This window comes from Miniopterus schreibersii (genome assembly GCF_964146895.1).
Source record: "Miniopterus schreibersii genome assembly, chromosome: 1".
Lineage (NCBI taxonomy): Eukaryota > Metazoa > Chordata > Mammalia > Chiroptera > Miniopteridae > Miniopterus > Miniopterus schreibersii.
In genome coordinates this window covers 149,256,769-149,273,973 of record NC_138101.1, presented here as the reverse complement: position 1 = coordinate 149,273,973, position 17,205 = coordinate 149,256,769, and the positions used below count along the sequence as shown (strand labels likewise).

At 41.3% G+C, this 17,205-nt stretch overlaps 1 protein-coding gene across 2 annotated transcripts in view; it reads left to right on the top strand.

The window, feature by feature from the left end:
• The window catches only part of SECISBP2L (SECIS binding protein 2 like), a 49,951-nt gene extending 39,721 nt beyond the window's left edge, over window positions 1–10,230 (top strand). Inside the window, exon 18 of one of the 2 annotated variants that reach the window (XM_081135472.1) lies at window positions 6,007–10,230. In XM_081135472.1, the coding sequence (XP_080991598.1) occupies window positions 6,007–6,689 (683 nt within the window). In that variant the 3' untranslated portion in view covers window positions 6,690–10,230. The remainder of the gene's footprint in view (window positions 1–6,006) is intronic. The other variant, XM_081135473.1, reaches the window with a different exon arrangement.
• The last annotated feature ends 6,975 nt before the right edge of the window (window positions 10,231–17,205 follow it).

Genomic DNA, 17,205 nt, shown 5'->3' with positions numbered 1-17,205 from the left:
TTCAATCTAAGCTTATAAAACCTAGACATAGTTCTGACATTGGTTTTTGAGTTAAATCTTATTGTAGTCAAAAAGATATAGAAACTAAGAAAAATGTGTGATGTTTAAAGTTACATATTTACTGCACTCTACATCTTAACAGTTTCCTTGAAAGCCTTTGAACTGTAATACTATCATACCTCGAATTCTTAAATTCTTTTTCAATCTAGTTTCTGAATTTTTTCCCTTATTTTTTCTTTTTTTTAAAATAGTATAGCCACCTCCTTCAACTTGGCTTTTTGTCATTTCTTCTTTTCTCTTTTTAATCTGTTATCTGAGAATTTACCAAATAGCTTGCTGCCAATCTAAAACTTAACATGTAGAAAACTGAGTCCTCATTTTCTTCCTTTCTTCTCACGCTCTCTTTCCTGGCCTGTCTGTCATTGTAGTTAAATGTTTGGAATACTTGTGACAACTCTGCAGACCAGAGACTATATCAAGATATTGTGGGCCTTTAGGAAACAGTTGGTCAAGGATAGGTGGTCCTGGCTTAGGGGCAGACACGTTTCTTTGGCTGGAGTGATACTAGTTAAAAATAAAGAAGGTAAAGTGCTAGCTTTTTAAATGAGGTCCCTCTGTACAGTGATACATCAGACCTCAAAGGCAAACTGCAAGATAAATTCATAAAGCTTTGGGTCTGGGCAAACGACAGTGATCTTCATTTGGGTGCATAGAAAGAAGTTATGAAAAGAACCTCTCAGAAATTTATGAGATGTTTTCAAAAACACCAGATTTAAAGTGTTTGATGATTGAAGCCTTGGCTTTTTCACCCCCTGCCTGGGAAATTTAAGCATAATTGATTAATTTCTGGGCCTCAGAGATTTCTCTTTACTAAAATGAGGAGGATTTTGCCTAGGACACCTATAAAATTCCATTCCAAGTGAAAATTCTGTGAACTAATGGTTGAATCCCAAGAAGGGATTTAGAACCTTAATGATTCTAGCCTGATGAGCTGATTTATCAGGACACCAACAAAACTGAGTGAAAGTAACCATAATAACATTGAGAGCAAAGCATAAAGTATTCTGTCTGTATGCATTTAGTAACAAACATAAAACACACTAATGTGGCCTAAGAAATTAGGATATTTAATTATTGCACTAGCTCTTCCCTACTTTCTGTTCTTTCATTCTCAGTCTGTGGCTGCTGCTTATGCTTTTATCATCTCATGTTTAAAAATAGCTGCTGTGGCTCTGGGCATCACAGCTGTTGTCAAAAGCAGGAGGTCAGGCAGTGCGTTCCTTTTATCAGCGAAGCAAAATTTTCAGAAGACTTCTCCTTTTGTTTTATTTGGCTTGAGCTGATCATTCATGTGATTACTTTTAGCTGCATGCAAGGGAGACTTGAGCAAGAAAATGTTTTGCAAAGGGGAATGGGATAACCATGGTGGTATAAGAACTATTTTAATTCATCTCCTGGGACTGAGTTCAAGTCCATCCCAGGTTTGGGAGTTCTGTTAGCCAGTAAGAAAATGGGTAATGGCTGTTGGGTAGACAACAAATAGCATCTTCCTTGTCATCTTGGTGCCAGATTTCTAAAATGTTTTCTTTTGATTTCCATGGTTTAAAGTAAAAATAAATCTGGGAAAGGGATGCTAATCATTGGGTAGAAGAGAAAGGCTTCTGTGATAATCTAGTCTTATTGTCCTTTGTGCACCCTTTATTTTCTTTGCTTATGTTTTCCTTCCACCTGAGCTGAGTCTCAATTCTATCTTACTTACATGAAACAAGTAGTTTCAAACATAAATCCCAACTAAGCTGTAAGTTCTTGGAGAACAAGACTTGGCACATAATAGGCACTTGATACATAATAATAATTGCTCACTTCTCACTATATGCTAGGCATTTTGTCAGCACTTCCCATTTGCTAAGGCATTTAATCCTCTGAGCAACCCTATGAGATAAATATTTTACTGCATTTTTATTTTTGGAGGGGGGCACACATCAATGGGCTACTTCCTGCACGTGCCCCATCTGGGGATCGAACCCATAACCCAGGTATGTGCCCTGACCGGAAATCGAAACTGCCACCTTTTGGTGTATGGGTCAGTCTCCAACCAGCTGAGCCACACCAGCCAGAGCTGTACTGAATTTTATGTAAAGATGAAGCTGAGATGAAGAGAGGTAAATAACTTGTCACAGCTAGTAAGTCCAGCTCTGGAAGCTGCACTGTTAGCCTCTGTGATATATATTTCCTGCCTGTTGAAAGAATTTTCAGTGGAACCAAACAGCAGGTATTCAGTAAGCATTTATGAGGGAGGGCCACCTCAGTGTCTAGTCCATTCATCCTGAGTTTCCTGCTCATCCTCTGCTACCACCTCTTCCTCTGGAGGCTCTTGAACTCTTCTGCTTGTTCCTTTCCTATATATAGCTATCTAAGAGGGACAGCTTCCTTGTGTGTGCTGACTGAAGGGAGAAATATATACACTTATCCTCTGACAAACACACTGGTGCCTTGAAAGTTTTAAAAAGGATAATGTCACAAAGAACCAGTAAACAGAACAGAAAGGCATAGAAGGGATTAATAAGCAAAGAAGAGCTTTGGTGAAAAGTTCTGCTAAAATAAACAATTCAAAAGCAAGGTAGGTTTGGGTCAGTACTGTTTCCAGTTTTGTTAAGATCTTTGATCCTGCCTTTAGCTTGCTTCCTAGTCCCCTCTTCAGAAGGGGATGTCTAGCTGTCCTATTCTGGCCTTAGACTGCCTGCATTCAGCACTCCTTTGCTCCCCCACTTCTATCCTCCAGCCAGATCTCCCCTATCTCCTAGAGAAAGGTGGCACTTTTATACCTGCTGTGTTTCTCCCTCTCATGTTCATGTGCGTAGTGCAAACGATCGAGGCCAGGGAGGTTCACACTAGACCCAGACAGTCCGAAGGAAAATTGGGGAGCCAAAGGAGGATGAGACATGACTTTATTCCGTTACAGTGTGCCGAATGTACACGAGATAAACCTGCACTCTCCCCGTGGCAGCTGGCTGGGGATACATGGGGGACAAACCGCACCCCAGGGGACAAAACCGCACCTCTGAAAGTCCTGGGCCAGTTTTATAGGGGCCAGAACAATAGTGGCTCTCAGCCAAGGATGGGTCAGACGTTAGTCAATTAACACGGCATCTGTTATGACTATGCTATATCATGTTTACATAACTGGGGCCTTCTGCTGAGAGAAGGTGGCGAGAAATCCTGAGTGTTTTCACTTTCCCCACAGTGTGTTTGCCTGCTCATCAATTGCTAATCAAGCTTCACCTGTTACTTTAGGGTGGGAGCCTGGCCCTCCCCTGTGGATATGTGATCTCAGTGGTTCTTTGATCATCGTGACAAGACTTGGTGGCTAATTGCAGAGTTCCATGTCTCTGCTTCCAAGGCTGTGTCTCCCTTTCCTTTCCAAGGTGGCTCTGAGCTCACCTACCTAGTAGGTGAATGCCCAAGACTAAGTCCTGAGAGAGTTCAGCCGTGCTCCGTCTTCCATCCTCTCCTTTTTCCTGTTCTTTCACTCATTGTCAGGGACTGGTGGGGTTTTCCAAGACCCCAAGTCAATTCTTGCAGTACTTTTGAAGGAAAAAAAATAGTTGGAAATGTAAATGTGCAACTGAAGTTTTAAAAAAATCTTAATCCTTTTTAAAGTTTTTTTTCCCCACACATGATGCATGTGTGAAAGTTTTTAATTAACAGGGTTTTTCCCGCCCAGCACTTACTATATGCCAACCATAGGGACACACAGATGAGCAGGAGTGGGGACGAAGAGGGAGGAAGGGTGATCAGCAAACACAAAACAAGTGCTTTGAACTGCAGATGCAAAATGTGCTGTCGGAGTTCAGGTTAGTGAGTGACTCAGGAAAGTCAGGAAAGGCCTCAAAGGAACTGACATTTTATTGAGGAGGAGTCTGAACGGTAAAGGAAGAAACACGTCTCATACAGAAAGAACAGTTTATGCAAAGCAAGGAATTCTAATAGAAGGAGTGTGACTTCTGGGAGCAGTGAGAAATCATTGTGATCCTGAGGGTGGAATGCAAGGCTGGGAGTGAGAATGAATGGGACCAGAAAGGTAGCTGAGAGTCACATATGAAGGGCTCGGCTATGGCAAGCTAAGGAGCTTTCTATTTCTGGGTAATAGAAAGCCCATTAGACAGTGATGCAATCAGTTCACAAAGTCAATTAGGAAGATATTATAGATGCACAGCAAGGTAAAGAAGGCTTAAGCTGACGCAGTAGTGACCAAGTTTAGTAGCTTTTGAGCTAGAAGTGACATGGTAGAGGATATGAATAGACATTTTTCCAAAAAAGACATACAGATAGTTAACAGGTACATGAAAGATGCTCATCGTCACTAATCATCAAGGAAATGCAAATCAGAACTGCAGTGAGATATCACTTCACACCTGTGAGAATGGCTAGTATCAGAAAGACAAAAAAAATAAATGTTGGTGAGGATGTGAAGCAAAGGGATCCTTGTGTACTCTTTGTGGGAATGTAAATTGGTAAAGCCACTTTGGAAAACTGTATGGAGCTTCCTCAAAATATTAAAAGTAGAACTCACATGATCCAGCAATTCTACTTCTGGGTATTTATCCAAAGAAAATGAAAACATTAACTTGAAAAGATATATGTACCCCCATGTTCATTGCATTGTTACTTGCATTGCCAAGATAAGGAAACAGTCTAAGTGTCCATCGTTGGATGAATGGATAAAGGAGATGTGATATATTTATACAATATTCAGCCATTAAAAACAAAATGAAGCCTTGCTATTTACAACAACATGGATGGACCTTGAGGGCATAATGCCAAGTGAAATAAGTGAGACAGAAAGGCAAATATTGTGTGATCTCACTTATATGTGGAATTAAAAAAAAATACAAACACCAAGCTCATAGATACAGAGAACAAATTGGAGGTTGCCAGAGAAGGGGGTTGGGGGTTGGGCAAAATGTATAAAGGGGGTTCAAAAGCACAGACTTACATTTATAAAATAAATAATAAGTCATGGGGATGTAATGTACAGCATGGTGACTATAGTTAATAATACTGTATTTCATATTTGAAAGTTGCTAAGAGTAGATTTTAAAAGCCCTCATCACAAAACCAATTTTGTAAGTATATATTGGTGATGGGTGTTAACTAGACTTATTGTGGTGATCATTTTGCAGTCTATGCAAATATCAAATCGTAATGTTCTATACCTGAAACTAATATAATGTTACATGTGAATTATACTTTAATAATAAAAAAATAAAATGAAAAAATATAAAACGGGAAACAAGAAAATAAAGATGCAGGAGAGCTGTTCTTTTGTCTTCTATTAGTAGTACATTTTTAGCTCTAAACTGAGTTACTGTCATTAAAAATAATTTAGATTTATCACCACTGTATTATACATAATAATACTTTTTTTGGTTCTTAAAGTCACTTGGTAAGCCAAGCCATGTATATTATCAGACAGATTTACAGAAATGTAAGAAATGCATGGATGGCTTCTTTGCTAATAAATGAAAACCCCAGTCCCATTATAGGCCAAAAGATAGCTCTTAGATAACTTGCCCAGAGGGCATGATACAAACCTGTCAGATCAGAAGTACGTATGCTGAACATCTTGGCTCTGCCACCTGTGACTTGTGGATCCTTGAGCCCAGTACACCTTAGAGCCAAAAAAAGTTAGGCAATTTATTGATTTTCATGAATATATGAATGTCATATATGAGCATTAGTGAGCTCCTGTTGGCATAAGAACTTTTGCATTCTCAAGCATTAATATATATATTTTTTTGCCTCTTTGTTTTTATATCTTAAATGTACATTTTTAAGAATTGTTTTTTCTTTATAACATTTAAACTAGTACTAGAACAATCTAAGTTTTTAGTTTTTCCAATCAGTTGGTAAACCAGTAAGTTTCTGTAGTTCTTCCCTCTTTTATGGGTTGCATAACTCTGAAACAGTGTTCTAGTTTTTTAAAAATCTGTTTGATATTTGCAGAAACAAATTGGAGAAACATGGTGGAAACTTCAGATGGACTGGAAACATCAGAAAATGAGAGAGAGGTTTCCTATAAACATAGCACATCTGAAAAATCCAGTAAACTTCCATTTGACACAGCCCCTGTTGGGAAGCAGCCATCGTTAGTGGCTGCAGGCAGTGCTACCTCAGCTACAAATCCTGGGAAATTGGCCGTGAGTGATAAAGAGGAAGTGAAGCCAGATGACCTGGAATGGGCCTCACAGCAGAGCACAGAGACCGGCTCTCTGGATGGCAGTTGCCGAGATATTTTGAATTCGTCCATCACTAGCACCACCAGCACTCTTGTGCCTGGCATGCTTGAAGAGGAGGAAGAGGAGGAAGAGGAGGAGGAGGAGGATTATGCCCACGAACCCATATCTGTAGAAGTACAGCTCAATAGTAGAATTGAGTCTTGGGTCTCTGAGACCCAGAGAACGATGGAAACTCTTCAGCTTGGGAAAACGCTGAATGGTTCTGAGGAAGACAATGCAGAGCACAGTGGCGAAGAGGAAGCAGAGGTGCCTGAGGTGCTGGAGCCAGGGATGGACAGTGAGGCCTGGACTGCTGACCACCAAGCAAGTCCAGAGCAGCAGAGGCCCAGCAGCTGCAGCTCTGTGAACAACGAGCACTCCGATTCTAATTACTTGCCCCCAAGTCTTTAACTCAGGAAATGCCAGCTTTCTATCTCCCACTGTGTAAGGGTTACAGCCATTATATTTATGCTTCATCTCAACATTTTGCACTGTCCAATATTTAATATATGTATTTAATTCCCAACAGAAATATTTTTGTAGCTGTCTTTTACTTGTTTTGTTAAGATCAATAGCTTATTAGCTTTTAATTAGCATCTATGTCTTTCTAAGAACTGTGTGGAAAATTCAGAATTGTTTCAGCTTATTTTGTTATGGAAAATAATGATTTTAAAAAAAGAACAAGACCAGGTTTTAAAGAAAATAAATTTAAAATACTTATTGAGAGTCATTTTGAAAGTTAAAAATCAAGGTTTTAAGGATAGGAGCGGTTGTCAATGTTTGCTTCAATGCTATGCTTCTTTTGCTCTAACCCGTCTGACCAAAACATTCAGGCTGCTTTAAAAAAAGAACTGGCTGTAGAGTTAGAAAACTAAAAAAAAGCTGAGCATAAGTAAGTTCACAAAGTGTTTTGTGTTAAGAATTGATGCAACTTTTTTTGGTCAACAAATGCTTGTTTCAGAAATCATTGTTGTTGTAATTGATCAAAGTTGGGATGGGCTAAAACAGCCTCCAGGACTTAGGTTAGCAAAGGGGCCACCACAGTTAGAGCTGGCCTTGTCTGTGGAAAGTGATAGATGTTGTATTTGATAGTGAAAAGTCACCCACGTAAGGACCTTCCAGGTTCTGTCTCATATTTGCTTACCTCAGGAATGCTTTTGTACATACTCATATTTACATAAAGTTAGGCAGATTTTGATATTGAATAACAGATTGTATGACTGCAGCTCTTACTTGCACACAATCCAGAAACAAAGTCTTATACTGGTGTGTTCTCTTGCATGCTTCTGGTTCAGGACTCTATTTGAGACAGGGATTTGATGGGAGTTCCAAATTTGTCCTGAGTGGAAAACCATTTCACCTTTAAAAAATACATGTATTTTGCCCCTAGCCTCAAGCACTTGCCACGTAACACTAACCATAGTTACTGATAGGAGGTCAGGGAAAGGAACTTTATGTAACTTTTAACGTGTATCCTGCTTAAGGCTTGGAAGAGGAAGTTTTGAAGAAAAGAGCAAGTTCTGATTGTGCTGAAACTATCAGGTGATTTAGAATATGCAGCTACACAGAGGTATTAATACTTGATCACTATTATTTATCCTTGCCCTTCTCTAGGAGTGTGTATACCTGCTTGGGAGAAATACTGCGCTAAACGTTTTATTTGCTAGTCGGTCACCACCTGGTAGTGAGTGACCTTGACAAGTCTATGTAATAGTGGGAGAATTGTAAATTACCAGTTTTTCTGTCTTTCCTCCAACCCCACCCTCAACTGACCAGCACATGCACAGACACTCCATCTTTATGCTTACGAGCTCCCAAAGCAGGCACAGGACTGAGGAGGGAGGGGTACTTTCCCTGCCTTGGTTTTATAGGGTAGGCTCTGCCTCGCAGAGGCAGGAGGTGAGAATTGGGCAGATTCTTTATTTAACTCATTGGGACTACTGTGCTAGTTTTGATGTTTCATAATGCTGGCATTTAAATTACTGGAAGGGTCAGATTCTTGCTGATTTAGTATTTACAGATTGTGAAAGTTTAAGAGCATCGCTGTGTAGAAAGTGTCAGTTTATCAGCTTCATTAGTGTGCTGCTAGGGGCCGTTATTGTACTGTCCTGTCTAAACTTCTCCAGAATAGACACCGTAAGCACAAAGTACCCAGAACGTACAGGAACACGGCATGTAAGGAATGAAGCCTCTGAAATAAAATCGTGGATTTATATGCGGCAGATCTTACTGTCTCTACACATTGGGAAGTATTAGTTGGTTTAAAGAAATGATAGAGTTTTTGAACTACTGACAACCTTAAAAGTGAACTTAAAAGCTTTTCATACTTTTTAATGGTGTAAATTTCATTCGGTGTCAGTGATTCAGTAACTCTTGATCAAGGTAAGGGCTTTTCAAAGGTTTCTTATATTTTATATATCTGCTGAATGAGAATTGTCATTTTAGATTTTTGACATTTGTATCAAAAGAGAAGTTGAGGAAATCTTTGGAACACCCATAACTTTCCACTTTGCTATAGACTTTAGAAGTGTTTGATTACTTGTTCGATAAATGCTCTTGCACGTGCAGTATCTGCTGCCAGCAAACCCAAGGGACCACAGCCTTTTTTATATGAGACAGGTCACCTCTAGAGGACAACCCGAAATTTATTAAAGGAAATGTTACTATGTTGAAAGTATGTTAAATAAGTATTAATAATGTCTTTATAATTTGTTTCCTTTAGTAAGTTCTGGAATGTGTGTACATTATATACAAGAGAAGGTGTGAAAATTAAGGAAGTGGGGTTTTCATGGGGAGACCTGGGGTGAGTGCCTCTTTGGAGACCTAGAGAGATCTAATGGTAAGAGTAAGGGTTAATCATCACAAGAAATAAAAAACATAGCAATTTTTTCCTTACTGTGTAGAGGTGGTTTTACTGGCAATAATTAATATTAGATTTCTATTTCAATATATAAGTATCTGAATTACAACATGAATTGCACTCCCCAAAATTAGATTTCCGTTTCAGTAGGTTTGTTTACTGTGAAGATTACTTCTCAAAAGACAAACATTCATATTAGCTTAATTTTTGGTTTAAGTATATTTGTAAATGATGTAATATATTTCTTTTGACTAAATATGGGAAAAATAATCTGTTATACATTGAAAAGTTTTTAAAGGCTTTGACTGGAGGTCATTTTTTGCAGAGATGGTATTTTATATGCTTTCAGTATTTGGAAAAGAATTAGTCAAAAGGAATTTACATAGTTTAAATATTGAGAAATTAATATCTAAGTAATGTACTTGTCTGATTTCATAATAAGCTGGGGGAGGTGGGGCTGGTAATTGTAATGTGCAAATGAGTAGTGAACTCTACATTCATTTTTCTTCTCTAACATAAAACTTAAATCTCAACACATCGTTACTTTAATATATGTATAGATAAGTGTTACTGTTTGTAAGGCTGCTGTGTGCTTAAAAAACCTGTCATTTAAGTATTTTCTGTGTGTGGTGCCAACAGGTTAGAACATTAAGTTATCCATTTAAAAACTATCTTTTTGATTTAAAATTTTTTCTGTGAAGTAATTTATTTACAGGCATCTTCTCCCTCCCCTTTCCAACCTTTACACATCACAGAATCAACCAAACTGTTTGCCTCATCTGAAATCGGAATCCTAATTAATCATAAATTTTAAACTTGATTGGCACATCACACCTTAAAAGTATTTGTATTGTTTTGTAATTTAATTTCGAAATATACCACATGAATTTATAATTTAATGTCTTAATTGTAATGCTCTAATTAAAACTAGCAAAATTAGTATGAATCATAACATAAAGGGATATCCCTCTTGTTAGTTCTTTTGCTGTATGAAGGATAATTGTTATATAACATTTTAGGGGTATTAACAGCTTTTTTTGCACTATGTAAATACTAGTGAAGATTCTTCTGTAACTAATAAAATTATTATTGAAATGCTGTCTTATCATTTCAGAAAAGGTACTTAAGGAATTCATTACTTGACCAACACTCCGGATAAAGAAATACAGTCCAACTTGTACTGCTTAATGTTCTCATGGATTTTCAAAAAAAGGTGGTAAAATCTGCAGGAAGGCGTTATTCATAAAAATCTCCATTTGGGATAGTTGGTGTGGTCTGTGGCAGAGGCCTCGGCATCTAGCCAGAGACCATCCTAGTGTTAGGAGAAGGCTCCTGTAGCTTCCTTTTTGTGCTGCTCTGTGCCAAGCATTGTTCTAAGCCTTTTCCCAATTTTAACTCATTAATCCTCACAACAGCCCTTTGAGGAAATACTGTTTCTCACTTTTTAGATGAAACAGTCACGGATATGTTAAGTAACTTACCCAAAATCCCACAGCTGGTAAATGGCAGAACTGGAATTCAAACTCAGTCCCATGGCAAAGTCCATGCTTTTACTCACTGTCCTTGGTTGTGTCACAACACGCTCAGAGTATGCAAACCAGTGCTTTCCTCCACTTCCTAAAGTATCTTCTGGACGTGAAATGTGCCAGGACTGAACTGATTGCCTCACTTACCGAGCCTCACCTAATCACTCTCTCTAAAGTCACCCCAGACCTTGTCAGTATGTCACAGTGAAATGTAGGGAATCTGAAAAAATAGACTCATCTGTTAGAAAATAGTAGGATCACTAGTTTTCATAATGAGAAGAAACTAATTTTTGGTGATTGTGAAAAGAAACGCAGGTGCCTCTCAGTTGTATCAGAATATTTCCACCCTCCCCCCTGCTTTTTTGACTAAGGTTTGTACCACTTCTGATAAAATTCCTTTCCTGACAGTGATCAGTTTTTCTTCTAACTGACCAGAAGAGGGTGTGCATGGCACCTGAAAACTGTCATAGGCTACCATGTAATATTAATTTTTTTTTAATGGGGAGAGTGGAAAGAGAAATAATCCTGAACTACAGGCTTTGCTATAGAAGGTGCTTAGCTCTGAGTCTAAGCTGAGCACTCAGAAACCATACCCGTAGGTATCATTCCATTTTAGAAAGAGCACACTGTCAAAAGACATTTAGATCAGGTACTAAGTAGTTCAATTTAAATTTCTAAATTATTTTAGCAATTAATATTCTAGCTTGACTTGGGTTCTGGTGTTCTTGGATTCTTCTGACATTATGAAATATGACACCTGGCTTATTACAAAATAGGTCTTAATGGCAGCCTGTGGATTGCTGGGCCAAAAGCATGCTCTGCTGGCGCTCCCACAGCGTGGGATTTGGAAAACAGAAATGTTTCCATTCTGGACCTAGTCTCAATGCCTGTATTTCTCTCCACTCCTCCCATCTTTCTGACACAGTTAATTATTTGTCAACCCTATGGCAAGTAAAGAGACATTCACTCTTGCAGAAATGGGTTGAGGAACTGCATGGCTGTGTCCTGGCTACCTGTATCCAAGGGTACGTGTGGAAGCAGAGGGTTGGAGCTCCCAGCTGAGCTAACGGTCTTCAGTGAATCTGCGAGCTATGGTTTGGGGCCTGGAGTAGTGTCATTTTCTGTGGAAGGAATGAGTGCTTCATCTCAGAAACATGACGCTTGGCCATGGCCTTGAGCTACCCGGAGGGATAGGTTATAACCCCAGCCTTCCTATGGTGGGACTCTGACTTGAGGCAGTGTGTTCGCAGTCTTACCTACCGAGGTGTGCACAGATTCCCCAGGTGGTTTTTGCTTTCAGTTTTCTCTTTACCAGAGTTAGAGTACTTTCATTGCTTTGCTTCAGCTTGAGAGAGGGATAATGAATTAAAATGTAAGCAGTTAATTTTGTTAGCTCCAGTTAAGGAGGAATGAGAAAGGTTTTAAAATTATTGGTTTCTCAGTCATGGGAGAAATGTTGAGACTGTCTCCCCATCATTGTTCGTTTTCCTTGCTTTCCCTTTCCTAAAACCAATGTTGTAAGGTAAATGGTGAGTTTCTGACAAGTATTGTAATGTTTCTAGTTAGGAAGGTAAGAAAGAACCTAGGTTGCTGCTTTACAAATATCCAAACACAGTGATGGCCAAGAAAAAGGTACAACTATTTCTTTAAGTTTTGCTCTTTAATATTTAAGATACACCATTTAAACTGTTTCATAATCTTTGAAAGGGAACAGCAAACTACAGCCTGTGTGCTAAATGGGCCAGCAGCCTCCTTTTGTAAATAAAGTTTTGCTGGAACACAGTCACTCCCCTTCATTTACATATTGTTTGTGGCTGCTTTCCTGCTGCAGTGACAGTTGAGTAGTTGTGGCAGCGACCATATGGCCCACAAAGCCTGAAATATTTGCTAAGATAGGCCCTTTACAGAAAGTTTGCCAACCTCTAAAATTGAGATGGTGTCCAACAGCACTTCATTCTCATATGGTTTGCTCCCAGTTCTTCCTTTTATTTCTAGGGATGATGCATCTGTCACATGGGAGGAGCACCATCGGAAGCAAGTGCTGGTGCTTGGGTAGTGCAGGCACTTGGGAGGCTTGGGTTCCTGTTTCCTCGTTCACTACACGCTCTGGAACATCAGGCGAGTCCCTTGATTCTCAGTTTCTCCTTTGTCAACGAGGGATGTACTGGTAGAGTCCATTACAGGACCCTGAAACTAGGATCCTCCTTGGGGAAACAGGCCATTCTTTGGTCAAGGTTATGAGTTGAACCAGGGCTGGGTACTCTGCGAAGGCCACCACAGGCAAGACCACCAGCACCCGCAAAGTGGGTTGGTGCCCAGAATGGGCCAGGGTTATTATGCCAGTCACTCTAGTTCCCTCAAAAATTTGAACTGGAGGCCACAGAAAGTGAGTGGAATAAGTGTGCTGAGACAGTAGAGAAGCCATGAGAACAGAGCAAGGAGCTGCCCTCTATTCTGACGGCTTTGAGTTTTTAGCCTGTTCTTAGGCCTTTAATCAACACTTTTTTCTCAATTATGGTGAGCTTGTCTGCTTTTGACAACCAACAGAGTTTATGTAGATGATCTTTAAAGTTCCTTCGAACACAAATGTTCTTAGGGCTTTGTGAAGAGAAGGGTTCACCATAAATGCATGAAGAACTTGCTACCTTCGTGGTGACGTGCCAAGAGCTTGCTTTGTGTCAGCATGAGTAGTTGGGGCATATATAATGGCCCTAGGACCACAGTGGGGATGTCTACAGCTGGGACACCAGCTGGATCAGGGTACTTCCTCCAGGCAGGGCTGTGGATATGGAAGCCTTTCAGCAGCTCTAACAGCCACCACCACCATCACGCCTGTGTCAGGTGTGCAGAACCAACCGGCCTTGAGATCATCTTTGACCTCTTTCTCATACATCCAATCTGTCAGGAAATTCTGTTAATTTCACAGAAAAATATATTCAGAATCCAATGACTTGTCCCTCCTTCCTCTCTTCACTCTCTCTCACGTGGATTGTTGCAATCATCTCCCCTGGTCATAATGCTTTCACTCACTCTTGTCCTACGCTTTGTTCTCAACACTGCAGCCATAATGATCCTGTTAAAAATCTAAGCAGATCATCCCACTCCTCTGTGCTGAACGCTGCCATGGTTCCCATCTCACCCAGAGAAGAAGCCGCCTTTCTTATCCACAGTGGTTCAGTGCATGTGCACTCACTCAGTTACTCCTCTGACCTCACCTTCCACCACACCTCTCCCCCACCCTTGCTCCCTTGCCGCCCTCCTTGCTAGGTCTGGAGCATGCCGAGTATGCTGCCGCCTCAAAGCCCTCGCCGTGTCTGTTCCCTCTGCTGGAAAGTTCATTCACCCCCTCCTGCACCTCCTTTGGGTCTTTGCTCACTTGCATCTTCATAGTGAGGCCTCTGGGAGTCAGGGACTACCCTATCCAAAATTATAACACCCTCATCACTTGATCCCCAAGTCCTGCTCTTCCTTCCCCATTTACAGTTACCCCCAAACCTGTTCTCTCCCCTAACTTCCTATGTAGTCAGGGGCACTGACCTCCTTTCCCTTAGATTGTCAAATAAAAAAGTGGCAACAGCCAACACAGCAATAGCCGTCCGGTGTGAATGAATTAAAAGTATACCTGTTTCTTGTCCAATCAGCTAAAAGTATATTTTTTGGGGTGCCGCAGAATTTTAGTCATTTGTTTACGTGTGCCATGCCATGAAAAAGATTGGAAAGCACTGCTCTGTTCCAAAGCTGACTCCCCAAAGTTTGCACTAGGTCTAACTCCAATACCTTGACAAAGAAAGTCCGTGGTAGAAACAAAGCTAGAAGTCAGTCTTCAACCCCCGTCTTGATGGATTTAGCAAATACTTGTGATTCGATAAATGGCCAGTAGCTACAAATTTGATCTTTTCCCCAAGAACCCGAAATCGTGCCACTTCACCCTTTACCTGGCCAACCCTCCCCCGGGAATGAGAAATGTGGCTCGCACCTAGGACTTTCCCATCCGCTCACTAGCTGGAGCAAGGTGCTTTAATCTTCATAGAAAGACTGAAGATTGTGTTGGCAACCCACTTATCTGGTTTCCTTAGCAACCAGGGCACAGCATTTAAAGTGACGGCATCCCTTGCCCAGAATAGAAATTGGTAAGCATGACCATGGTGCCCGGATCTGCTCGGGGCTGCTTTAACTCTTCCAAGACTCCTCCTCACCTGGCGATTCATGATCGCAAGCCTCTAAAGGGATAGCTACCTGGAATATAATCAGGCAAAGGCTCTGGGCCTGTGTCCATAGCCTGGACCTATGTCCACAGCCAACTCACACTGGTCGGTTACAGCAGTCCTGGAAATGTTGAACAAACTCTTTTTTTAAACACCTTGCTGACTAGTCACAACAGAAAAGTAGCTGGCCGCACAGGCAAGTTCTGGCTCGAAATAGCCTGTCAGCAAGGTGTTAATTCAGGAATTTAAGAAAAATTTTCCATCCTCTTGTAACTTCTGCAGTAATTTGGGCCATGGTGCCACCAGTTTTCATGAAATCTGAGCAAGAATCAAGATGATGAGGCTGCCCAGGCATTTAGGAAAAGCACAAAGAAAAGAATTAAAGAACTTTTAAAGACAATCGCTGTTAAAGAACTTTGGCCAGGCATCTATTGTTTTGTCAGCTTATTATGTTCCTTCCTTGTGGGATGGGTCCACGCTCGCCCCAACCCCATCCCCACCAGGGGTATAATTTCTTAATTGCAACAGAAACAGTTAACTGATCCTGAAACCATCGATGGGTCTGGAATCCTGAAACAGTTAATTCAGTCTGGGCCAATGGGCCTTTTTCTTGGGATTTTTGGACTTAGGCCTGAGAGAGATTGATTGGCTCAGTTGGTTTTGGGTGCCTAGATTTTAAGACAGGAATCTTCAACACCATTGGTGGCCATTAAAAAGCAAAGTCTGGATCAGTATCAAACAGGTTTCCTTACCATCAGAAGTTTTAGAGCCTCCAATGTCCTAATGACTTCTGATTCTCCATGAGGGGAAAGATTGATTGTATGTCAGGCGGCATTTTCCTAATGTATTGGACCAGGGAGCACGTTGTTCCCCAGATTTACTTGGCGATAGAGTACTTTCTCTATGCAAAAACTATGAGTATGCTGGGGAATTAGTTTTCATGTATCATGCATCAGAATATGTTGCTTAAACTATGAAGGCCCAGAAGGATGTGTACACAGGGACGCTTGGACTGCTCTAACTCAGAGGTTCTCAGCCATGGTGATTTCCTCCCCTGGGGAACATTTAGCAAGTCTGGAAATATTTTTGATGATATTTCCAGGGTGCTGGAAATATATTTCCAGATAGTACCCTCTCCTCCCCAGCTGGAGAGGGTGCTACTAGCATCTATTGGGTCAAGACCAGAGAATCTGCTAAGCATGGTACAACGCACAGAACAGTGGCCCCCGCCCTCCCCACAACAAAGAATTATTCCACCCAAAATGTCAATAGTGCAGAGGCTGAAAAATTGGACTAATTTAATGCCAAGATGCTGAATTAGTCCCGTATGGGTTCAGGGCCCCTCGTAGGCGGCATGTGCTCCCATGGTGCAATCAAATGCTCTTGACCTCTGCTTCTGGCTGTGTTTGGACATCCTCTAATATCGCAGAGTGGACTGAGCCAGCCACACTCAGGTTTTCTGGGCAAAACAGGCCTCCCCCCGCCCCACTTCCTGGGGAAGAGGCTGAGGAGTTCATCCCGAGCTTCTGATCACATGCCAGTGCCTCCTCCCACATCTCCCAGTTATTTTCTCCCATCACATGTGGAGGCGTGGGCAGAGCAAAAGGGCAGGGAGGCACCTCTGGCAAAGGCTGTGGGTGAGAGCTCCAAGAAAAGCATGAGTCAGGCACCAGCAGAGGCCCGGAGAATGAGCTGGCCTGGCCCTGACCGCACAATGAATCCAGCAGGAGGGCGGGGACTGTGTCCCGTGCGACTCCGTGAAGTGGAATCCAGCCACCTGTCCTCGTGAGCAACATCCCCAAGGCCGATGCATAAAAGCCTCCGTGTGTTACTCCAGTCACTTCTCAAAGAACCACACCCCTCAGGAGATACCTGGGCAGGGTCTTGGAAATGCCCAGCAGCCTCTATATTCCTGGAGAGGGGAACAAAGTCCATGCTATGCTGCAAAGGATTCGCTGTCTTAAAATCATCACATCCCGGTGTGCCCCAGAGTCAGGGACTCCTCAAATGTGGGACTTCATTTTAAAGCCAAGACAGTCCCAGATAATTTGTGAAGAGCAGTCACCCTGCTGTTCGAAGACATAAGGAGACTTATTAAGTCACAAAATGAGCACCCTTTGTTACATTTTAATTGAATTACTTGATTATTGCTGCTGATGTGCCTGTGACTGAGTTAGTTACCCTCTCGGGCACAGAGAAGTACAGCCAGTCCTGACTCACCCACAGTTGTGTGCTGAGCATGTGTAAACCCTTTCCTTGGATCTCAGAACATTTTCCCAGACAAACCATTCTAAAGTGCTGATGATACTTCCAAGCTAAACCCCAGAAGCCCTAAG